This window comes from Chelonoidis abingdonii, chromosome 4 (genome assembly GCF_003597395.2).
Source record: "Chelonoidis abingdonii isolate Lonesome George chromosome 4, CheloAbing_2.0, whole genome shotgun sequence".
Classification (NCBI taxonomy): domain Eukaryota; kingdom Metazoa; phylum Chordata; order Testudines; family Testudinidae; genus Chelonoidis; species Chelonoidis abingdonii.
In genome coordinates, this window is record NC_133772.1 from 138,087,769 (window position 1) to 138,112,937 (window position 25,169).

Here is a 25,169-nt window from a genome sequence, read left to right on the forward strand (position 1 = left end):
CTACAAACAGTTCTTTTTCTCTCCTGCTGATAATAGCTCACCTTAACCGATCACTCTCCTTATAGTGTGTATGATAACACCCGTTGTTTCATGTTCTCTGTGTGTGTATATATATATATCTTCCTATTGTATTTTCCACTACATGCATCCGATGAACTGGGCTGTAGCCCACGAAAGCTTATGCTCAAATAAATTTGTTAGTCTCTAAGGTGGCACAAGTACTCCTGTTTTTTAAGGTAAACAGGGATGCTTAATTACTATTTATATGATCTCTTTTTACAAAGAAAAATTTAACATGGTAATTCAAAATTCGAAATATTTTTTCACATCTATATAATATTAATTGTAAGTTGAAATATCTTTACTAATATTTTGAGCAACAGATTGACTTGAGAAGGCTGATATCTGTAGAATCTAAAGAGTTAGGCCTGGTCTACACTAGTCTGTTATTTGGGAATTAACAGAGTTAATTCGGGAAAAAAAAGATTCCGTCCACACAACCAAATCGTTTTTTTCAATTTAAAGGGCGCTTTAATCCGATTTCTGTACTCCATCTCAGCAAGTAGGGTAGCACTTAAATCAAGATCGCAATCCCGGGTTAAAGGTATTGTGGACGCAATTCAACATTATTGGCCTCCGGGAGCTATCCCTGTTGTCTGGCTGTGCGAAACTGACTGCCAAGCAAGTTGCCTCAACTTCCCACCCCACCATAAACGTCTCCCCCTTACTCTCACAGATATTGTGGAGCACACAACAAGCAGCAATTACAATTGGAATATTGGTTGTGCTGAGATCTAACCGAGTCAGTAAACTGCGCCAGCACGCTTTTGAACGTCCAAGTAATGTGCGCCAGCGCGCCTTTAAACAGCCAAATGCACATTCTACCACCATTCTGCACTTGCTCAGCCTATAGCTGAACTGCTCCTTACTACTGTCCAGGCTGCCTGTGTATGGCTTCATGAGCCATGACATTAAGGGGTAGGCTGGGTCCCTGAGGATAACTATAGGCATTTCAACATCCCTAACAGTAATTTTCTGGTCTGGGAAGTAAGTCCCTTCCTGCAGCTATCCAAACAGACCAGAGTTCCTGAAGATGCAAGAGTCATGCACCTTTCCAGGCCATCCCACGTTGATGTCGGTGAAACGTCCCTTGTGATCCACCAGTGCTTGCAGCACCATGGAAAAGTACCCCTTGCGGTTTATGTACTGGCCGCCCCGGTGTGCCGGGACCAAGATAGGGATATGCGTTCCGTCTATTGCCCTGCCGCAGTTAGGGAACCCCAGAGCACTAAAGCCATCCACAATGGTCTCCACATTTTCCAAGGTCGCTATCCTTGATAGCAGCTGGTCAAAGACTATGTTGGCTACTTGCAGCACAGCAGCCCCTACAGTAGATCTGCCCACTCCAAACTGATTCCCAACTGACCGGTAGCTGTCAGGCTTTGCAACCTTCAACAATGCTATGGCCACTTGCTTCTCAACTGTGAGGGATGCTCTCATTTTGGTGTCTTTGCGCAGGGAACAGCAAAGTTCCATGAAAGTGGCCCTACGCATATGAAAGTTTCACAGACATTGGGAATCATCCCAGACCTGCAACACTATGCAGTCCCACCAGTGTGTGGGGAATGCAGAGTTTGCAGCGGAAGCTGTGCAGCTCAGTTCATGATGGCTGAAAAACGGCGGAGAATTGTTGCCTTCTATAGCTTGTACGCGAGCCCAGGACAGACAACATGGAAAAATTAGCTAGTGATGCAAGAGCGGGAGAGCAGAGTTTGCAGCGGAAGCTGTGCTGCTCGGTTCACTGTAGCCAAAAATGCGGGAAATGGTTAGATAAAAAAGTAGCTAGAAAAACGAGAGGACATGCGAGGTGGATGCACAGTACCAGGAGAGAGGGAGTGCACCATACTGCCCCGTCTGCTGGCAGTACGGTGGCTGCCATAGCTTTCACGAAGGGAGGAACAAGTGACAGCACACACCCAGAAACACCCATGAGAATGTTTTTGCCCTGTCATGCACTGGGAGCTTAATCCACAATTCCAATGGGCAGCGGGGACTGCGGAATAGCTTTCCGCAGTGCATCGCTCCAACATTCGATACTAGCCTCAGTACTGTGGACGCACTCCGCTGAATTCACGTGTTTTAGTGGGGACACACACAACATCAAATGTACAAAATCGCTTCCGAAAATTTGAATAGAATAAGTTCGAATTAATTTCGTACTGTAGATGTACCCATAGTCAATTGATTTGCCTTTTCGTAAAGTCTCAGAATATTTATATATATTCCCCATCATTTATTGTCTGAGCTTTCTTTAGAATTGTTGACCTATAGTATTGTACTCATTAGCATGAGGCAGGTTCAGACTTCATGTTGGCACAGAGGTGATACAATACATTGGACAGACATGATTACAAGGTGTTTGCTAAATAAATCAGTCTATTTGTACATGATCTTTTTTTTTTAAAATGCACACAATATATGCATCGATATACATAAACCCCACTTTGTAGAGGCACTGAATACAGATATATCAGAGAAACTTTACACACTACTACTTATGTTATAATAATAATAAAATATAGTATATTAGTTTAAAGAAGATAGTTGTCTAATATTTCACAGGCTTGAGACTATGATAAATATATATTTAAAAAAATACTCTTGTGAATATATCATTAGTAAGTATTAAAAAATTAGCACCTTGAAAAGGTGTATGCCTGTACCATGTGCTTATACCGAGGTAAAGCCCTAACACTTATGCAGTTGTTAATCAAACTTTAAAGCCCTGCAAACACTTACGTTGGTGCTTAATTTAATTCACATGGTAATCCCATTGACTTCACAAGCTATCCTTTGGATTCTTGGAATTTCAATTTAAAGGCGACAAACTTTTTTTAAAAAAGGAATTTGTTACTTCAAGAACTGAAATGTTTTAGTACCTTATAAAACACTAGTAGCTGAAAGCTATGCCACCACACAAGTATATTTCATAAAATTAAAGTGTCTCAGAACTTAAAAATTAAGCAGACTGTAAACTCCAACGATGATTGAACCTGGTGACATTCTAAACAGAAAGAGCTCTCAGCCATGCTTGCAGTTGTTTCCATCACTTCACGCTGACTCAGACATTCCAGATTTCAGAGTGACAATCCTGAAACCTTATTATACACATTGCTTTGTTAAAATTGGAAATTGAAAATAGGCTTATTAAATTTAATGGTTGCCCTTTGAGTATGATATATGATTTACATGAAAAGAAAAGAAATACATCCTAACCTTACATTAAGGGAACTACTCAGATGCAGAAAGTCAAGCAAATTTCGACGGCATTTCGGCAGATGCTCGATTGCCGGCCAGGACGCGGGCATGTTTAGATGCCCCCGTGGGTGCCATGGCGCCTGCAGGCACCGGGTTGGGGACCCCTGGTGTAAGCATAAGGGCCAGTTTATCAAATTTTTCTTGCAATGATTTCATCCAGATCTATAACACCAGAATCTTTTGGTAATGATGGCTTGGGGGTTGGGTGGTTTTTTGGTCAACAGAAGAATTTTGCAGTAAGCAGAGAGGTTCTCTCTAACTGAAATTAAAATTCATACACTGCAAATGCTTTGAAACAATTCTGGTCTAACATTCCACTACCCTCTAAGTGACATTTCACTACTGTACTGAAGTTCACTATCAGTAGGTTCTATTGTGAACTGTATTTTAAAAATTAATCCTTTCTTAGAAATTCCATGTGTAAAAAATGACAATTTATTAAAAAACTTTAAGAAGTATTTCATTTTTATTTACAAGTGTTTAAAAATAAGATGCATTTATTTCCATTGAAGAAATGCCTCAGATCTTCAAACAGGGATCAGGGCCCTCCTGTACTAGATACTGGACAAACACTGTGTCCCTGATCCAAAGAGATTACAAGTTAGCATTTAGCAATATGCAACAGGTGAATAAATGGATAAACAAGGGGGAGAATATTGACTGAAGGAAAACAGGTGATAGCGGAGACAGGTGCATTATATAAAGATATAAATGTAAGGGATAAACTAATACAAATATTAAAGAATTTAAAAGCCAATTCATGTGTATCATCAAAACTGACACAGAGAAAAACATGACTGACTAGTTAATATTTGTACAGTGCTTTGAACCTATGAATATATAAATCAATATTATTCCAATTAGATTGGTGATGAAACAGATAGAATTTTCAGTGCATTTATAAATATTGAATACATTTTGTTTCAACAATTAGGATGAGATGTACATTTGAATTGTGTGCCTCAAATTACAAAGCTACAAGGCCTTGTGAAATGATTGTTAAGGTTATTTACTGCAGCTCTCCCCAAAGAAAAAGAAAATGATTTTAAACCAAAACATACAAGTTGAAAGTAATTAAGATCTCTTGTTTTAAATGGAAGTGACAGGATCTGTTGTGTCACCATTATGTTTTGTTGCTTTTACCTTGCAAACGGAGTTTCTTTTTATGATCAGGCGAACAATTCTGCAGGATGAGAGGCTGAATTACTTAATACCCATTAATGTCACATATCTGTGAGCCTCCTGCTGAGACTACTGTTCTGATAAATAGCACTGGCAGATTATCGGCCCAAAGACTAATAAGTAGGGCTCAATTCACCCCAGTCCCAGAGAAGAGGGTAAATTGACCCAGCCTGCACTGTCAGAGGCAGTTGTGCTACAGAGGATTAGGATTAAACTCCCAGGGAAGGAGGACAACTATAACCTATAGCAGGGGCTCTATAGGTAGAATGCTGCCATGGATTACACTGAATGGGCATCTCCTCCAGGTGCCTTAACCACATCATCTCCCCAAACCACACTGTCCACTTTTATGACTGTATAACACCAACTGCAGTGACGGAGTTGAAAGCACATTGTCACGATCCAGCCCCAGCAAGGCACATTTTCTGTCACAGACACTGGCATAATCCAGGAGCAAATCCACCCGTCAGCAGCAATTTAACAAATTGTAAGAATAAATCAAATAGTAAGGCACAACCAGGAGGCTCTAAAATACCAGCATTATTTTTTAATAACTTCAACTAAAATTTGTAGTTTGGTTTAAGAATTTTCAGGGAAAAGTACTCAGCAGTATGGGTGATATTTTAACACTGTCTATTAGTACCTACAACTAGTCCCATTCCCATCTACACAAAGTGATAACAGTTCTTAATACAATACAGCACAGAAACAGTAATAATTAAAAATAAATAAAAGTGTACTTCATTTGAGAAGAGGGATATTTAAGCATGTGAAGCAAGTACTTATTAATTCAGACAACTTCCATTTAATGATATTTCAAGATTCTAATTTTTGAAAGGAACGAAAAAACCTTTGGCTACAGAAACACTTATTCAAAGGAATTTTTTTATTTGCCTTCGCTAAATACCATATAATGTGCTCTTATTTCAAAAACATCAATCAAGTTTTATAGATTCGTGATAAATACAGTTGTAATTATAGCTCCCTGAAAATATTCAGCTGTCACATTTACCTTGTCAAAGTAAATAACGCTGTCATTTTAGCTGATGTGTGTGACTTGAGTAAACATTTCAAAGCACGAATTTTACAACAAAATTTCTTCACTTAAACAATTGGTCAAAAGTAAATTTACTTCCAACTGCAATTTACTATCCTTATTACTACTCTTAATAAAAATTAACACTTAAATCATGAATTATAAAATGTGTATTAAAGAACATGCCCATTGACCAGACAGCAAAGTGTCGTTAGTACTGATATATCCCCATCATCATAGCATACAAGCATCTCACAATGAATTTATTCTCTTAACAACCTGTAAATTAGGGAAATATCATTCCCATTTTGAAGATTACGAATTGTATCACAACTATTTTTCACTACTGAAAAGCAAACATTTGAAACTATTACTTAATATCTAATTAATTAGCTGCACCTAGATGCTCTATAGCTGATCACTGGGTAAAAAATTTCCTCCAAAGATAAACTTTAACAAAATGTGGGTAATATTGGAGATGGACAAATTTACCTACTGAAAGGAAAAAAAGGAGAGGTTACTTAACTTGTACAGTAACTGGGGTTCTTCAAGATGTGTCCCCCTATGGGTGCTCCACGTCAGGATGCATACACACCCGTGTGCTCTTGTTTGAAGATTTTCAACAGCAGTGTCGGCAGGTCTGCGCCTTCATGTTCTGACATGAGGGCAATTTGGGGGAGGAGGCTGGGGGGAGTGGAGGAGAGAGGAGAACACACCACCACTCCAGGTCCTTCTCAATCATGAAAGTCCAGTGAAAGACTCTGAGGCCCACTGGGGTACAGAAACCCATTTGGATAGACTGTTGGGGATGCAGACTGTTTTGAACTAGGCTTAGAGGCACAGAGAATGTAGTCTTGCATTGGGTGTCACAAATGTAGAGGATGCTATGTGACCCAGAAGTTGTAGGCAAGCATTTGCTGTGGTTTGTGGGCTCTATTTTTATAAGAAGGTCGGATGTGGTGACAAACTGTCCCTGGGAAAATAGGTTCTGGTAGTGAAGGAGTTCAGAGTGGCCTTGATGAAATGTCTATATTAAATGGGTGAGAGGGTAGACTTTTCCATGTTAAGTGGCGACTCACGGCTTTCATGGTTGCTGTCTGAACCTTGAGGAATGAATGTCCTTTCAGGTGCCAATCATCCAGCTAGGAAAAGACGAATCCCATCTGTAGACACAGAGTGTGTGGCCTTGTTGATGACATTGAGCAATGGTTGAAGAGATGCTTTGGCAACTGGCTGACACCTGTAATAATGGTCTGAAATTGCTCCCTCTAATCCTGAGACAGGTGATCAATAAAATATGTAAATCTAGAATAGTTTGTGAAGTCATACTTTGCCATAAAGGCTTGGTAATTGGCTACTCTGAACTGTAGAGACACTCTTGGCTTGGTTCTAGTCTCTGACATCGGACTCAGTGCCTTTGAACCATAAAGGCAGCACCACTTTGTAGGATTTCTCAGTGTGCAACTTCTTGGTCAGTCCCGCAGTTGGTACCAGAAAGAACAGGAGCATCAGCAACATCCTTACCAGGACATGAGGTTGCCTGAGATCCAGACTGCAGGGATGACTTTCCCCTTTTCTTGTCCCAGGGCTTGGCTACACTCGAAACTCCAAATCGCTCCCGCGACAGCGCTTTGAAGTGCGAGTGTAGTCGCGGCGCCAACGCTGGGACAGAGCTCTCCCAGCACTGCAGGTACTCCACCTCCCCGTGGGGATTAGCTTGCAGTGCTGGGAGCTGCGCTCCCAGTGCTGGGGCACTGTTTACACTGGCGCTTTGGAGCACTGTAACTTGCTGCGCTATGGGATGTGTTTTTTCACACCCCTGAGCGAGAAAGCTGCAGCACTGTAAAGCACCAGTGCAGCCAAGGCCCCATTCTGGGAAGTAAGGTCTTTTCCTCTTTGAAGGTTTTGACAGTCCCCAAGGCCCCCAGAATCTTTGCTTATCAAAGAATCGAAGGCAGGAGGCCACTCCAGTGTACAGATTTAATTCGGTCCCTCCTCAATTTCCCAGGTCTGCTCTTAAATCCTGAGCAGATCTTACATTTGGTGGGAATGTGGCATGCTTGACAGGATTTGGAGTCTGAGGTCTTGGGAATAGCCCGTACTCAAGGCTAAGGATCAACTACCTGAAAGGGGGTTCAAAAGAGGATGGATCTAGACTGTTCTCAGTGGTACCAGATGATAGAACAAGGACTAATGGTCTCAAGTTGCAGTGGGGGAGGTTTAGGTTGGATATTAGGAAAAACTTTTTCACTGGGAGGGTGGTGAAGCACTGGAATGGGTTACCTAAGGAGGTGGTGGAATCTCCTTCCTTAGAGGTTTTTAAGGGTCAGGATTGACAAAGCCCCGGCTGAGGTCCAAGAAGGCCCAAAGTGGGTGAGAAAAAAAGGGGGGCATGCCCCCCAAAGTGCTGACTGTGCTAAATTAACTGCAAATAAAGACAAATAAAGAAAATACTAAGAAAAAATAAAATGTAAGCAAGAGTAGCAGCCAGCCACATGGCTACCAAAAGCGGACACTATGATGCTCCATCGCAAGCCCCAGACAGTTGAGAAGGAACCAGAGTGGCAGTGGGTCTGCTCCTCTTTATCTACCCTTGTGTCAGGGCACATGGACATCCAGGACACAGGCATGGACCCATGGACACTGCTGACGAGAATCTCCAATCAAGAATCTCCAATCTCGGGCACAGGCATATCCAAACACGGAGCACTCACAGGTACACTACTCAAAGAATAATGGGTGAATATTTCACAATTTGGTTACTTTTTATTGAATTCATGGGGAAAAAGTTAGAACTCTCTAGTAGTCTTCCAGTTGTACTCATTTTTTGTTTTCTCATTAATAATTAATTGCGCTGTTAATAATAGAATACCATTTATTTAAATATTTTGGATGTTTTCTACATTTTCAAATATATTGATTTCAATTACAACACAGAATACAGAGTGTACAGTGCTTACTTTATATTTATTTTTGATTACAAGAGTTTTCACTGTAAAAAAAACAAAGAAATAGTATTTTTCAATTCACCTAATACAAGTACTGTAATACAATCTCTTTATCATGAAGATTGAATTTACAAATGTAGAATTATGTACAAAAAATAACTGCATTCAAAAATAAAACAATGCAAAATTTTAGCACCTACAAGTCCACTTAGTCCTATTCCTTGTTCAGCGAATCGCTCAGACAAAGAAGTTGTTTACATTTGCAGGACATAATGCTGCCTGCTTCTTGTTTACAATGTCACCTGAAAGTGAGAACAAGCATTCTCATGGCAGTGTTGTAGCAAGTGTCACAAGATATTTATGTGCCAGATGCACTCAAGATTCATATGTCCCTTCATGCTTCAACCACCATTTCAGGAGACATGCATCCATCCCAATGACTGGTTCTGCTTGATAACAATCCAAAGCAGTGCGGACTGATACATGTTCATTTTCATTATCTGAGTCAGATGCCACCAGCAGAAAGTTGATTTTCTTTTCTTGGTGGTTCAGGTTCCGTAGCTTCTGCATCAGAGTGTTGCTCTTTTAAGACTTCTGAAAGCATGCTCCACACCTCATCCCTCTCAGATTTTGGAAAGCACTTCAGATTCTTAAAGCTTGGGTCGAGTACAATAGCTATCTTTAGAAATCTCACATTTGTGCTCTCTTTGCATTTTGTCAAATCTGCAGTGAAAGTGTTCTTAAAATGAACAATATGTGCTGGGTGATCATATGAGACTGCTAGAACATGAAATACATGCCACAATGTGGGTAAAACAAAGCAGGGGATATACAATTCTCCCCCTAAGGAGTTCAGTCACAAATTTAATTAACGCATTATCTTTTTTAACAAATGTCATCAGTATGGAAGACGTCCTCTGGAATGGTGGCCAAAGCATGAAGGGACATACGAATGTTTAGAATATCTGGCATATAAATACCTTGCAATGGCAAACACAAAAATGCAAGGCAAATGCCTGTTCTCAGTTTCAGGTGATGTTATTAATAAGAAGAGGACAGCATTATGTCCTTTAAATGTAAACAAACTTGTTTGTCTTAGCAATTAGCTGAACAACAAGTAAGACTGAGTGGACTTGCAGGCTCAGAAGTTTTACATTGTTTTGTTTTTGAGTGCAGTTATATAACAAAAAAAAAACCCTACATTTGCAAGTTGCACTTCCATGACAAAGACATTGCACTATAGTACCTGTATGAGATCAACTGAAAAATACGATTTCTTTTGTTTATCATTTTTACAGTGCAAATATTTGTAATAAAAAAATATACACTTTCATTTCAATTACCACACAGAATACAATACATATGAAAATGTAGAAAAACATCCAAAATATTTAATACATTTCAATTTGTATTCTATCGTTTAACAGTGTGATTAAAACTGCGATTAAACATGATTGATTTTTTTAATCGCAATTAATTTTTTTGTGTTAATTGTGTGAGTTAACTGCGATTAATCAACAGCCCTACTCATTAATGAAAAATGCAAGCGATTACTAGGTCTTCTTTAGATTATGTCCTTCTTTTAATATTTTGATTTCCAATTATTTACCTTGATATGAAGTGTCCAAAAATATTTTTAAAGAATAGTGTCTTCAAAATTAAAAGACAAAAAGGTACATGGAAAATTTTCATGTTTGGGTTCTGGTCACAACCACTTGCGACCTTAATTTAAATTAGCACCTTGTTTTACAAGCATGGTTTTTATTTATGCTCAGGCAATAGTTCTATTTCATCATCATCACTGTGCTACTAAAAATGCATGACTCTACAGAAAATTTTAAAAATTTTGTAAAGTGGTGTGTATTATCCGTTACCAAAAAACAGAACACACTAGGGACTAAATAGTGGGTTAATGCAGTAAACTCACAGCTTTGCATATCAACCATTTACTCTACCTGCACAGTTAAGAACACTGCTGACATTTCCGCCACATAAATCCTGTGTGATGTTACCCAAATCACTTACCTCTGCCTCAATTTCCCCAACTGTAAAATGGTGATAATGCTTCTTACTCACCTTTGTAAAGCGCTTTGAGGATCTGGAGTTGGAAAATGCTATATAAATAGCAAGAAATGTTACTTAAAGTTGACCTGCAAACCAAGTTTTTACTTTCATAGTTCCTGGAATTTCTAAAAAGAAAAATAATCAATTTCTCTCTTACCTGCATGAACTTACTACTCTTCAGTATCTTAAGTAAAAGATTAAAACAGTAAAACTCCACTGACCTTTTCCTTAACGTTGACTCACAAACCTTGACCACTCTGATAACCTCTTTAACAGTACGTCGGAAATCATGCATTCTTGCTGCCACTAGAAGAGCTAGAGAATGAGGAGAGAAAGTCAGTGACAAAGGTATTTAAGCAAAGCAAAGAAAAGGAAAGAAGAAAACACTGAGCCATACAAGTGTACTCTATCTCTGTTCTCAACTTCAGTAAAACAACAGCAAATGCTAATGTTCAGATGTATTCTTGAATTCAGGTGATTACGCTGAATTGTACAAACTTTGCTTCCCACTCAATAAAATTAAGCCGGCTAAATGTGTTCTGCAAAATTCTATGCTTTGGTTGGGTTTTGCAGCCAAAGTGAGCTACTCAAATACAATACAAAAGAATGTAATTTTTTTCAATAGCAATCTGGTCTTCATCAGTAAATTGCTCTCCTAGAACCTTTACCAGAAGCCAAAAATAAGATACAGATCCCATCCAGGTAGTTGTCAGCACCAGTAAAAGATTATTTCCTATTACTACTATTTGTATTTTGGTAGTATCCAAAGGCTCATGGAATCGGGACTCCATGGTATTAAATGATATACCAATACAGAGGACGACATGATCCCAGTCCTAAAAAATTTACACTCAGATTTGAAACACGACACAAAACTAAGTGTCACAGACAGTAAAAGAGAAGGTGAGGGTACCAAGACGACTGTGTGGATCACATCTGTGCGTTCTGCGTTATTGCAAAAAAACTTTTCTTTTACGTATGTATGCACTTAAAATTTGAAAATAATGCAAAGAGCTCAGATAACCTATGCAACCAAGCAAGCTTCTTGATACCCTCACCATATCAGCTATCCCTTACTCAACTTAACCTAAGTTGCTGGGTTTTTTGGTAGGTATTAGAGCATAAATGGATCTCTTGCAGAGAAGTGTGAAGGAGGAAAAGGTAGCATTTTTATCTATTAGTTCAGGGAGGGCACTTCATGCATGAGAGGCAGCATAAAAAAATGCATGAAGATATTTGTGGGAAAAGAGAAGAAAAGGGAAGTCAAAGTTAGTATCATTGGCAAGTTAGAGGGGATGGGGACTATGCAATGGGGAATAAAAGTCATTAAGAAAGCAGGAGCAGGTTAATGAATGGCTTCAAAGGTGAGGACAAAAAGGTTGAATTTGCAGAGCCAGTAGAGGGATTTCAAGCGAGAAGGAGTGACATGGACAGAGCAATAGGCAAGGAAGACGATCTTAGCAACTGTATTTTGCAGATATTAGAGTGAGTGCTAGGATACCAGAGAGAAGGGTAGAGTAAACAAGCTGCAAGAACATGAGGGCCTGGAACAAAAGTCTAAGCACCATGGACAGAAAAAAAAGGTTGAATTTTGGAAATGCTTTGCGTGAAGAAGTTGCTGGATCTGAACATGGTTCCACATGTTTAGGGCATAAGAGCAAAGGGTATCTAATAACTTCTCAGCTAAGAGATGAAAAGTCACCATTTGATGGTTAAACCCCAAAACAGAGCCTTTTTTATATAGCACATCAGATTGGCACTTTGTGCACTGAACAATTTACACAAGATTTTAGATACCTGCTCCACAGAGCCCCGATGGCCGGCGTCCTGTGTGCATCCAGTCTCTTTTCATCCTCTGTAATAATCTTAGAGCTGTCATTGATACCTTCTGGTTCCTATCTCCAAATTCTAGCATGTGTGCAAAACGAGGAATATATAAACATGGATCTGCAACACAATAAGATACAATTATTTCTAATCTTGACTTTTAACTTTTGAAACATGCACCTTGAACAAGTCTACCACAGACATTCCATGGATGATTTGCTATGTATCTCAGTAACAAAAAACTCTTACAACAAAAAAAATGGAGACTGGATCCTTTGACTGGTTATTCTTTAGAACCACTTTTTTAATCTCTGTACCAATTAGCAGCTAACACACTAATCCTTTTTTGCTTTACAGTTCAACATTTTTAAAGTATCACCATGGTGTACTCCACATATACAGTACTTTTAGGCCATAGTTCTGCAATTGCTTGTGCCTGTGCCTAACTTTATGCATATGATGGACATTAATGGGTGACTCCACATATGAGTTAACTCAAGCATTTGCAGGACTGAGGGATAATTTAGATTCAAACTTTTTAACATTCACCGGTATAGTAACATATATACTAACTTATGTGTCTCCGTACCTGACTGTAAATTACTCTTTGAAATGCAATTAATCTGTTTAAAAATAAAATATTACTACCAAAAGTCTACACATCTCCAAATTTAACCAGCTACAATTCCTTAATCAAACTTGCATATTCACAGATTCATACTCCAGCAATACAAAAAGTTTATCAGGCACACCGGAGCAGATCTTCAGCTGGTGTGAAATGTCATTGACTTCAATGGAGCTAAAATAATTTACACCAAATGAGTATCTGCCCCTCTGTGTATAAGATAATTTCAAATTTTGGTTCTCTCATCTATAGACTAATAGAACAGCAAAAAGCTGTCTGTATGGGTGGTTGGTTTACCTAAACCAACTTCTAGTTAATCAAAAAGAATCTTTTAAAAGCTGTGCTTTATACTTGTTTACTCTCTTTTTCCAGGGTATCAATTTCTCATTTCCTGGCAACCTCTTATCACTTGACCCAAAATCTATGGGGTATGGTAAATTGTTAACTATTACACTCAACTCAATTTCCTTAGCTGATTCCCCATTTGGCACTTCAACTGATAAAGATGGTATTTCTGCTGAAAACATTCATTTAAAGAGTCTTACAGATTTGCAATTAATCAAACCAGTTACATTTTACTACTAAGTTCAAACAATGGATATCCTGTTGCCAATTCCAATGACCAGGATTGTACTACACACCAGCAGACTCCCAGCCTTTCCATTTAAAAGAATGCATATTTTACTTTAAAGCAAAAACTTCCGAACATAAGTATTTCTCCCAAATAATTTTGAAATTACAAAATGGAATCAACTCGTAAAAATGATTATAAATAAAATAATAGAAATATTAACTCCCTAAAGGCAATTAGTAAGGAAACAGAATCATTCCCACTGTTCTCCAATCATCATCCGTATCACATCTAACATCAGGGATGCCTATTTAACTTAATGTATTTTAAGGTGTCTATCACCAAAAAGTAACTGGATTGTCTGAAAGAATATACCAGGGAAATCTACCTTCAAATCCTTCAGTTAAAAAAAACCACCGCCAGCACTATAAAGTTCTTTCAAAACTATGGTCTCATTTTAAAAAAAACTCCATATTTAACAAAAAACAGTTTAACTCATAATTCAGCAAAACATAATGACCCTTTAAAGTGAAAATTCATTTCTCTAGCTTTTTACATTTTCCAATTTCGATTTCACATTATTCCAAAACACCAAATACATTACAGTAAATGAGCTGACAATTTCAAAATCTTCTCAAGTTCACTTGGTAGGGTTCATACAAAAGGCCTCAACTTCAATGGGAGCCGAGGCTACTCAGCACCTCAAAGTCAAGACCTCAAATGAGGGGAGGAATTTATTATTACTTTAAATTCTTCAAAGCTTTTTTTCACTATAATTTCTATGAACTGACGAACATTTGCACTGCAGCTTTTCAGGAAATTCTGCTGGCATTCATGCCCACAGAGCATTTGACAGAAACAAGTTTGTGCTACACATTATTAATTTACATCTTTAAACTAACAAAATAATTGGAGTCTTCAAAAGTAGTAAATGCAAATGACTTAAACAAAAATAAAAAATGAAAAGAAGCTCTCCAGCAACCGGCAGACTGTAAATGGCTGCAATGCAATATTAAGAGTATAAAAATTAAATGTAGGTCTAGAATGAATGTAAAACCAACTGCTTAACTGGATGCAAACAAGCTGACACATTTTTTAAAAGTTAAGTTAAAAGCAGAATACTGCGGTTCTTTCACTCATTCTAAACAAATGCGTAGATACTGCAGACTGCTCCAGGCTGGCAGAACTCTGCTCCCATACAGAGCCCTATTGACTTCAGGGAAATTCCATGCATTTGCAAGGGCCATTCTGAGCTGAACAGCTTGCAGGTAGTTATGTTTATTTATGCTACTACTCAATGTGCACTCAGAAAGAACTTCACTCTTCAGAAAGTTTCCCATATCCTTCCTTCCTATCCTACCTTTGTCGTGATACCTCTGCTTTCAATAGTACCCATCAAAATAGATAAATGTCTGGGTGAAAAACGAGGTGGCCACAAAATTTCAAAATCTTCATTATGAGCAAGAAAGCAAGAATCGCTGGATCATATAAAACAAGACAGGGCATAAATGTGCGGTGTGTGAACAGTTACTGTAATACAGTAAGCTTCAGGAGGTTAATAACAGGCCTTGTTCAGAAATGACTGCTCCTCTATCACCCCCTAAAAAAAACCCACAGAAAATATGGCAAAACTATAATCCAGCAAAACGCTAGAACTCAAACTCAGCGGTGATGGCAACAGTGGTGCAAGTTACACACTGGTAAACAGAGATTCGTCAGGAGCAAGAGTGTAATACCCTAGGTGCAGAAGGATGACGGGTGGGGCTGTCGCTGGGGAAACAACCAACAGGTTTGGGGTTTAAGATAAAGCCCAACAAGTCAGGAGAGGCGCCAGGGTTTTTGGCGCCCTAGGCAGGGGTCCTTCCGCGCTCCCAGTTGTTGGCGGCAATTCTGTGGCGGGGGGGCTCCTTCTGTGCTCCCGGTCTTTGGGGCACTTCCGTGCTCTGGGTCTTCAGTGGCAATTCCGCGGCGGGTCCTTCACTCGCTCCGGGACCCACCACCGAAGGATCCCCCACCACTGAGTTGCCTGCCGCTCTCCCAAATCCTGGCACGGTCACCTAAATGAAAGCGCCAGCCCTGCCAACAGTTGCCTTTCCTGCTACAACCACCCCCGCCTCACACTATCTGTATGTGTGCAGGATACTCCAGCTTCCAAAATGTACCCCAAGTGTCTGCTGCAGTGCTGGCTTGCATCCTGACTATCCCTCACTGCTTTTACCAGTGGGACACTTCAGTTTTGTCTGTGCTCTTGCTGCTCCGAAAAGTTCAAACTGGAAGGAGAAGGGGCCTTACAGCAAGCAACTTCGCACGAAAGGCGGCTGCAGGAGGCCTTGGGGCGCCCTCGCTCGGTCTGGCTGGGAACGACTGGCTGCACAGAAACAAGATCTCAGAAACAGGCTCTCAGACCCAGCCCCCTCCCGTCTTCCCAACCATTTCCATAATCATGGCTTCTGACTCCACGGAGCAGTCTGCGGTGCAAACTTTCCCAGCTCGGTGTGGGCGGAGGGACGCCTGGTGAGGGCAGCAGGTACACTGACTCCGACTTTTTGGGTGGTCTGGGGCAGGCCGGGTCTCTGCAGAGCTCCCCCGCTGCTGGGCAGCAGCTAAGTCCCAAAGTGCAGTGCTGCTGTGCCTCTGCGTGGCATTTCTGCCTTGCCTGCTAGGGCTCCCACTCTGCAACATGTCAGACTAGCTTGTATGCTGCAAGTAATGCCCGGGATCAGGAAGCAAACAACAGCCTCGCAGACTCTATGTGCACGGGCTTGGAGGGAGGAGGGAGGCTTTCAGGAAGAAAAGTCGCTCCGATCGCCAGCTCTGCCCCCATCTGTTTACTGCCTTCCTGATTCACCTTGGCTCAGCATCAGAGCCCGAGTCAAGCCAAGCTGAGCGCTGCTCTCGGGAGGAGGAGACGCTGCAGCTGGGGGCTCTCTCGGGGAAGTTGAACGCAGACTGCGGATCGCCCATGGGGCTGGGTTTACTTCTGCAGAGGGCTGGAGAGAGTTGGCGGGGTTGGTCCCCATTGCAGCGGGGGCGGGGGGTTGCTAGTGTGAGGCTCCCCCCGCCTCTGGGGTGAATTTGAGGCATCGGTACATTTGGCTCCATTGCAGCCTTTCCTGGGCGGTGGATTTTGGCTCCCTGTAATTTTCCCAAGAGGCGGGGGGGGGGGGGCCGAGCTGGTGAGTAGGAGGGAACGGAGAAGAATGACATATTGTCTGGGAAGGGAGGGAGCCCGGCCTCCCCGGGGCCCGAGTCCCGCCGCTCCCCATTGGAGCAGGCGGGCGTGACGCGCGGGGCCGCGGCTGGCTATTTGAGGCAGGAGGCGGAGGGAAGCGGACACACACACACGGAGGGGGCAGTGCACACGCGGGAGGACTCGGGCGCGCGGCTCCGCTGCAGAACCACAACCAGGCAGGGAGGCGGCCCCAAGGGCAGCGCCCGCTCATCGCCGGGGAGACGTGCCGAGCGGCCCTGGCCTTTCGGACGCACGGTCGCTGCGCGGGGCGCGGACCCAAACACCGGCCCCGGGGGCATCTGCTGAGAGCAGGGCTGAATCTGGGAAAGTTTCGTTCCGCGGGCAGCGCGGCGGGATTTACAGCGGCCGCCTCCCCTCCCGTGCGGAGGAATTACACGGCGTGGACTGGGAACCGCAGGCAGGGTTTGTTCGGCCCTTGGTTAAATACCGGGGCTGGGAACTTGCTGGTCTCTCTGCAGATGTTGAACCGTTGCCCGGAAGAAGGATTCGAGTCGCCTTTCAAAGAGGATCCAGTGGTTGGCAGCAGCTCACCGCGGGCTGGGCTTTAACTCTTGGAGGCTTTGTGGATTGACTCTGCTGCTTCTCCTTTAGGGGAAACTCTTTGCCTGTATCCCTCCTGGGGTCTTCCTTTGCAGTCTTGCCTGTGGTCTTGAGGCTGGGACCTTCAAGCAAAGGTGAGCACTGGCACTCGTTCACTACGGCACCATTCTGCTCCCTAGAAAAGGTGCTCGGGGCTTTTGAGCAAAAGTGCAGTTTAAAATCATAAGTATACAGGTAGTGGGACTTGACTTTAGAATAGCTGTCCTGTTGCTCATGCCACTGCCCCATGGCTGCCTCAATGGCAGGATCATGAAGTGTTTGACTTTCTTTCTTCTGCTTCCAGAGACCTTAAAGAAGTCCAAAAAGAGTGTGAGGTCCAACGGCAAGGTGCCAGCATGCTATGAAATAGTGCCCCTGTCCCTGAAGAAGAAGATGGCTGCAGAGCTTTACCCTGCCAGCGCTAACACCAATATTGCAAACAGTAATAACGCTGCTGCTGCCACTGTTGCTGCCAATAGCAAGAAAAACACCCTTCAGCTTCAGCAGAGTGCCCAGCCGCCACCACCACCGCAACTGCAAAACCTGAACAACAACAATTTGGAGAGCTCCAACTGGCAATCCTTCCACCCCACCCTGCGGGAGAGGTAAGAGCCAGCCTAGCCACAGTGCACAGAATTTGGGCAGCCCTTGCCCCCTCACCCTGCAGGAGAACTACAGAGCAGGAGCCATTCCGACAGCCATCCCCCTTCTCTGGCAAAGGCAGGGAACATGGGTTGTTTAGCAATGAGCAGCCCTGCCATCCCAGCCCTGCCATGCCAGCCATACCTGGGTGGGAGGAGAAGGTATGGCTCCCCAAGCCAAAAAAACAGCGAGTTGTGGCAGTCACAGGCCCCCTGCAATCGGGGGAGTTCAAGTATTGCATCTGCATATTGGCCACATTCTGCCCTCAACTCACTTGTGCAACCACCTACTCCACAGTAAAAGAAAGTATCCTGCTGTGTCCCACTGCACCAGCTATAGCAAGGGGATGGACTAGACACGTACTGAAACCAGGTCTCGATTTATGTAACATTAGGTTGCATTGTGGCATCAGGTGATAAACTTGGCAAATCTAATTTGGTTTCTCCTTTCCTGTTACTTTCAGGAACGCATTGATGTTCAATAACGAACTTATGGCTGATGTACATTTTATCGTAGGCCCCCTGGGGGCATCAAAGAAAGTTCCTGCCCATAAGGTTTGTGCAGCTTTTTTTTTTTAAACTCTTCTGCTAGGGTAGTGGAGTTACACTTGTCTAATTATGATATTTTGTCTTATCTCCAAAGAAATACCTTTTTATATATCTTAATTATAATGGGACAGTTTAAGGGATTTGTTTGAATTGAAGTTTTTAAGTTTCCTCCAGTATCTCTTCTATCAGTTAGTATATTTCATTATTACAGCTATGTACTAAAGACATACTTTTTTTTGTTTTGTTTTGTTTTTAACAGTATGTTTTGGCAGTTGGTAGCTCTGTCTTCTATGCTATGTTTTATGGTGATCTTGCAGAGGTCAGATCTGAAATCCATATACCAGATGTGGAACCTGCAGCCTTTCTAATCTTATTAAAGTAAGTGGTCATTACAAGTCTGCACATCCTGTGGAGAGACTAAAAGTGGTTTATAAATATCTTTAAAATCTTTTAAATGGCACCTAGGCGCATACATATATTACGCTTTATTCAACATCTGTCAGCACATTTAATAATGTCAAATTGCTACATGTCAGTTATGACAATGGTAGCTTAATCTCTCACAGCTTACGTTGCTTTTAAAAATACTTGTTTTTTATTCTGTTTAGGTATATGTATAGTGATGAAATTGACCTGGAAGCTGACACAGTGCTTGCTACTCTGTATGCTGCCAAGAAGTATATCGTCCCAGCCTTAGCAAAGGCTTGCGTCAATTTTCTGGAGACTAGTTTAGAGGCTAAAAATGCTTGTGTTCTGCTGTCTCAGAGCAGACTCTTTGAGGAGCCAGAATTGACGCAGCGCTGCTGGGAAGTAATTGATGCTCAAGCAGAAATGGCATTGAAGTCAGAAGGCTTCTGTGAAATTGATCAACAAACATTAGAGATCATTGTAACCAGGGAAGCACTAAACACTAAGGAGGTGGTAGTTTTTGAGGCTGTTCTTAATTGGGCAGAGGCTGAATGCAAAAGACAAGGGTTACCAGTTACACCAAGGAACAAGAGGAATGTATTAGGAAAAGCTTTATATTTGGTGCGGATTCCAACTATGACTTTGGAGGAGTTTGCCAATGGAGCTGCTCAATCTGACATCCTTACCCTTGAAGAAACGCATAATATATTCTTGTGGTATACAGCTGCAAATAAACCCAAGCTAGAATTTCCACTGACAAAAAGAAAAGGACTTGTACCTCAAAGATGCCATCGATTTCAATCCTCTGCATATCGTAGTAACCAATGGAGGTACAGAGGTCGCTGTGACAGTATCCAATTCGCTGTAGATAAAAGGATATTCATAGCCGGACTAGGCTTGTATGGGTCAAGCTGTGGTAAAGCTGAATACAGCGTCAAAATTGAACTTAAGCGTCTAGGAACTGTTCTTGCTCAAAATCTGACAAAGTTCACCTCTGATGGATCCAGTAATACTTTCTCTGTGTGGTTTGAACACCCTGTGCAGGTTGAGCAAGACACATTTTACAACGTAAGTGCCATTCTTGATGGCAATGAACTTAGTTATTTTGGGCAAGAGGGAATGACTGAAGTACAATGTGGAAAAGTAACATTCCAATTCCAGTGCTCCTCAGATAGTACCAATGGAACTGGAGTACAAGGAGGACAAATACCTGAACTCATTTTCTATGCATGATGCATTTCACTTTGATCGTATTCCAGTACTGCTATTCACACTAAAGGATGTTTTGATTACTACAAACCTCTACAGCAGTGTGGAATGTTACACTACTTACTTATCTATTACATCAGGCTATCAAAATAAGTGAAGGAATGCTCTTGAATTTAATCTTATTTTATTTATTCATAAGATATTTGACTTAATTAAAACTGCAACATGCAGAAAAATGTTAAATTCTGCACGTATTGTGCATTTATTTTGTATATAGATAACTAACTTGCAGACTGCAGCTGACTCAAGCAGGATGTTCTAAACTAGAGCAATTTATGAATCTGTGAAATATAAAACATTTTTACTTGCCCTAAAACCTGTGTACTTGATCATTGCTGATTTTATGGCTAGTGTCTATGTTAATATATCTGTAGTACAGTTTAATGATGGGACTCCTAAGAAAATGATAAACAGAACATTCAGACTACTGTGTTTGTCTATAAAAGGCATAACTATCAGCACAAATATAGAGATTGCTTTGCAAGGTAACTAAAGCTCTCCACAAACAGGCAGACTATACCGTTTCTTCCCCTCGCTGAGGTAATGTATAAGGAAGCACCGTTTTCTTAAACTTCCGTGACAAAGCAGAAGGGTTTGAGCGACTGTAAAGTGATTTAAAAACATATCCTAAGCTTTTATTTGAAACCTTACAAGCTTTCATTCAGATTAAGTTCTCTACAGCTACTGCATTTGCTCTTTGTGGAGTTAGGGAAGCTTTAGATTAAACTGACATCTGTCCCATTTTCAAGTAAGTTGCAGCAGACTGGCCTAATGTTTAGGCCCTTGTCTACACACAGTTAAAAACAGATTTGTTAAATTGGTACAGAAACTGTGTGTGGACTAAGATAATTAGAAACCAATGTATGAAGTAAAAACTTTGTCTCAGTTTTATACAGATTTGGTAAAAGTTACAGTACTAAACCCCATTTAAATGCACCTTAAATTTGTGTTTTGTTTTTGTTTTTTAATATATCTCTATATATAAAAAAAATCCACTGAAGGAGCAAAGAACTGAAATATCAATAATTAAATTGCCCAAATTCAGGTGCTAGCTTGAGAGAGAGACAGTCTGATAAAAATAATTTAAATAGTACATTTAAAATTCCTTCTGAGGGAGGAAGCCATCTAAACAGGCTGCACACCCAGAGCACCCTCTTTGTTTTCTACAGCTGACGGGTGAAATAATCCCTCAAAAGTATTTTGTCACTTATTTACACCTGTTGAGCAAATCTGAAGATACAGAACACAGAAATGACTGAAGTAGCTTTTTCTATCATTAGAGATTAGGGCAGTTGAAAATATTTACTGTGTACTATAAGCAGTACCCTTTTCTCATCCTTTTAGCAGTGACCTTGGAAAAATTACAGAACAAGGATTAGAGATTTTTTTTTGCTGGTGTAAAAAGTACCAGTAATATTTAGTTTAAAACCTTCCTTGTTTTCCAGACAAGTATTTACTGGCCGCTGTAAGATAATTCAAATACAAACTATAATACAGGACTTCCTGTTCTGTCTTTAGAAACTGCAGTGCAAAATACTGAGGGGGCTGGATTTCCACTGCAAAAAAAATCAGAGGGAGAATATTCTTTTCATCAAATATTAAGATGCAGAGTGAACTGGCCCTTTGACTTGGCTGATAGCTGTGTATTGTCACATGATACATGGACTCCATGATCACTGAACTCAATAATTGGACAGGTGATGCTTAGTTTCCAGGAAGAGCAATGTTTTCAAGTGCTCCTCAATAGCTACCAGTAAGTAGATTGAAGTTGCCTGTTCGTTGATGACAAAATCTCTCAGTCCATCGATGCAGATTAAAAGCTGTTAAGAGTTTGAAGAAATACTAGACAAAAGAGGAGGGTGACAGTCACGTGATGCCCTTTTCAACCAATCCCTTTAACAGTAGTTAGCAAGGTTTTCTGTGGCTCACAGTCTGCCAGGCTTGAAAAAGTACTGAAATGTAACATGCATACACTGCTGTCTGGAGCTGCTACTACTAGAAGCAGATTTTAATATATGTTAACCTGTTTTCATACAACATAACTTGTGGTTATTTCAACCGCCACTTTTTTAAAAAATAATAGTTTAAGCAAACTGATTACTAACATTCTCTCAAAATAAAGCTCATTTTCCATACATCCTCTTGTATTTCAAGTGAAGACATCAGCAGCTTCAGGTAAATTTACACAGTAAATTTAGCAAATACTTAACATTGTGTCTTATTTGCTTGAACTGAAATATGACAGGTCTGTACAAGCTTGTAGATAAGCATCTCTCTCTCTCTAAGTCAGTCCATACTCTCATTAAGGCTTACACTATTCATATACTAAGAGGCAGAGAATGACATATTTAACTGGAAAAGAAAACAGTCAAGCTTACATGCATTCAACAGTAGTCCCACTATTGGGTCCTCTATTTTAAGATGTCTTCCTCTCAGTTACAGTCAAATTTTATCCCTAGACTACTCTGAATTTCATTTTAAAATGCCCCTTTAATACTGTACTGTGTGAATTTTTTACCTTCTAAGAGCAATTGTGAAACTATGTTAAAGTATACTCAAGTACTGAAAGCCAACTCTTAAAAAAAATACCTATAGCTGGAGCATTTATGCAGAGCTCTCTGGCCAGCAGAAGGAATGTTTTTCCCAGGACATAGACATTCACCTATTAAAGACAGAAAACATTAAAAAAGTACTCCATTACACAGAGATGAAAATCCACCTCTGAAACATCAAGCAAATTGCTTTGGTTAAAATAAAAATCATCCAGATATTTTAAAGTGAAAGTAATCATTTGATGCAATCAGATTTATAGATCACAGAGATAAGCGAAATTCTCATTAAAAGATCTATGAAAAGTTAAAGCTGTTACACAAACCAAAACAGAAAACATTAAAAACACTGCACTACTTTGCAACAGGTTGCCTGTTACGCTTTTCAGCGGGCCCCATTTTGTCCTGGAGTACTCGGGCAATTCCGAGTTTGTAGCTCAAAACCTTGAAGTTTTATGTATTCATACATCATTGTTACATTAAACTACAACTCTGCAATGGCACTCTCTGCACTAACTTGCAGGTTTTGTTATGTGAAATTTTAGCTTTGTTTAATCATGTAAAGTGGTATAATTAGAATTACAAGCACAAACAAAACTACTTTTCCACCCAGGGAGGGAGTGGCACTCAGTGCTCTAAGGATTTTTGCCTTCCCTCATTTTTCAGTTACTATCCTCAGTTCAACATACTGTTTTTTAACCTATAAAGCCCTCAGTGATTAGGAGACCTGGCTACCAGAAAGACTGCCTCTCTCATAGTGATTAAACTGCCACAGTTGAGCTCAACAAAGGTGCGCGAGCTGAGGCTTCCTTAATATAAAAGGGGGAGCTGCTAGCGTGGCATTTTATGTGAAGGGTTCTCAGTTTTGGGACAGACACCCCAACCCGAGTCCACTAGACCTCAAATTTGTTGATTTTCCAAGCACACTGTAAAGCTCATGTTTTTTCCCTTCTTCTCTAAGGCCACTAAGGAGACTGTAGGCTCAGGAGATATTTATGGGCAGCCCTTTGTTTATATTCCTATAATGATTTTTAATTTATGGACTAGGCACTTAGTCATATTCCAAAAGTTAAATAAAATAATGTATTAAGTCGTGCCTTTCTGGCCTTAGGAGAGATCTGGATGTTACTATGCTTCAGTTCCAAATTGACTGTGGGTGTTCCTACATGAGCACGCTGTGGCCCAAGACATAAATACAGGTCAAAGTTAAGAGACTCAAATTCAGACTTCTGACATGATACTGAAAAAACAGTCCTTTTTTTTATTTACATAGTCTATGTTTTAGTGGTTTTATGCAGCAGAAGTGTCCCTCCTCCATGCAAAGCGAAGCTGGTTAGTAGAGAGCGAAGTATACACCGGGGCTATTGAAACACATCAAACAAGCTTACAGAAGCATGAGGCGGCTGCAGGCCTCCTGTTAATAAATATACTCCTTCTGCATCAAAAGCTATTTAAAAAAAAAGTCATCCAATTTGAAGTGAACTTTCTTCATCAAAATATTTTCATGTAGTCTTATCCCCCTTGTTCAGGATGGGGAAGTTATAGGAGATTTTTCTGTACTTTAAGATTTTTTTTTAATTTAAAAAACTATTACAAGAATCTCCAAGGCTGTCAGTCATCTTCAAAGAGATCATTCAATCTATCACTCAAATGTAGATGGGTACTCTTTCACTTAGTATATTTAGTGGAATGTGTTGAATCTCTCTCTTACACAACCTCCATATATGACTAACAGTGAGACAAGACTAGCAGGTAGATAGATTACTGTTATCTGCAGGGCTATGGAGAAAGGATGGTACAACTTAACCCCAGAGAGGAAGTGACCAAAATTGAAATGTGTCCCCTGAATCAAGATTAGGCTTGATGGGTATCAAGGTACAGATATATATATACAGATACCCAATATCTAGCATTTCCTGTAGAATTTGACACTGTATGGTTTATTTCCTTTTTGTAAGCCATGAAGATAGAACAATTTTTACTAAAGCAAAACTATACAATGTTTCCAAGGGGGTCTCGCGTCCATTGATTTGAGTTCTCTCAATGCACTGCAGTTTGTTTTGACAAACTACTACTAACAAGATTTAAGAGGTTTTTTCCCCACATTGTAATTTGAGCCTCTTAGTTGGCTGACCTGGGATTATAAATCTTAAACCTCATCATTTAGAAATCTGACCCACAAGAAGGATTTATTAGACGAGTCAATAAAGTTACTCCATTAGACCCAACCACATATTTTTTTATCCCAGGCCTCACTGACTCACCCAGTTCTTTCATTTAGTCTAGAAAAATACAAACCAACAGATGAAAATATTCATCTTCTCCCGTCTTTTCTCTTCTTTTTGGCAGA

General features: G+C 40.6%; 2 protein-coding genes across 4 annotated transcripts in view; one reads left to right on the plus strand and one right to left on the minus strand.

The window, feature by feature from the left end:
- BRF1 (BRF1 general transcription factor IIIB subunit) overlaps nt 1-24,306 on the minus strand; it is a 174,551-nt gene extending 150,245 nt beyond the window's left edge. The window contains exons 1-3 of the mRNA XM_075065721.1: nt 22,860-24,306; nt 12,346-12,495; nt 10,770-10,863 (exon numbers count right to left, since the gene is read on the minus strand). Of these exons, the coding sequence (XP_074921822.1) occupies nt 10,770-10,863; nt 12,346-12,463 (212 nt within the window). The 5' untranslated portion in view covers nt 12,464-12,495; nt 22,860-24,306. The remainder of the gene's footprint in view (nt 1-10,769; nt 10,864-12,345; nt 12,496-22,859) is intronic.
- BTBD6 (BTB domain containing 6) lies at nt 15,966-20,893 on the plus strand. 3 transcript variants are annotated; one of them, XM_075065720.1, is made up of 6 exons: nt 15,966-16,098; nt 17,283-17,498; nt 17,708-18,008; nt 18,509-18,599; nt 18,853-18,971; nt 19,202-20,893. In XM_075065720.1, exons 3-6 carry the CDS (start codon nt 17,797-17,799, stop codon nt 20,232-20,234), a joined length of 1,455 nt encoding a protein of 484 aa, XP_074921821.1. In that variant the 5' UTR covers nt 15,966-16,098; nt 17,283-17,498; nt 17,708-17,796; the 3' UTR covers nt 20,235-20,893. The 3 variants fall into 3 exon arrangements, with proteins under 3 accessions (XP_074921821.1, XP_074921820.1, XP_032630281.1); XM_075065719.1 differs by having other exon boundaries at nt 17,283-18,008; XM_032774390.2 differs by lacking the exon at nt 15,966-16,098 and having other exon boundaries at nt 16,935-17,498.
- Nucleotides 24,307-25,169: the final 863 nt, after the last annotated feature.

Coding starts and splice junctions, on each gene's coding strand:
- BTBD6 (XM_075065719.1), top strand. CDS start 17,638: ATGCCACTGCCCCATGGCTGCCTCAATGGCAGGATCATGAAGTGTTTG. Junction 18,009..18,508: donor CACCCCACCCTGCGGGAGAG/GTAAGAGCCAGC, acceptor TGTTACTTTCAG/GAACGCATTGATGTTCAATA. Junction 18,600..18,852: donor AGAAAGTTCCTGCCCATAAG/GTTTGTGCAGCT, acceptor TGTTTTTAACAG/TATGTTTTGGCAGTTGGTAG.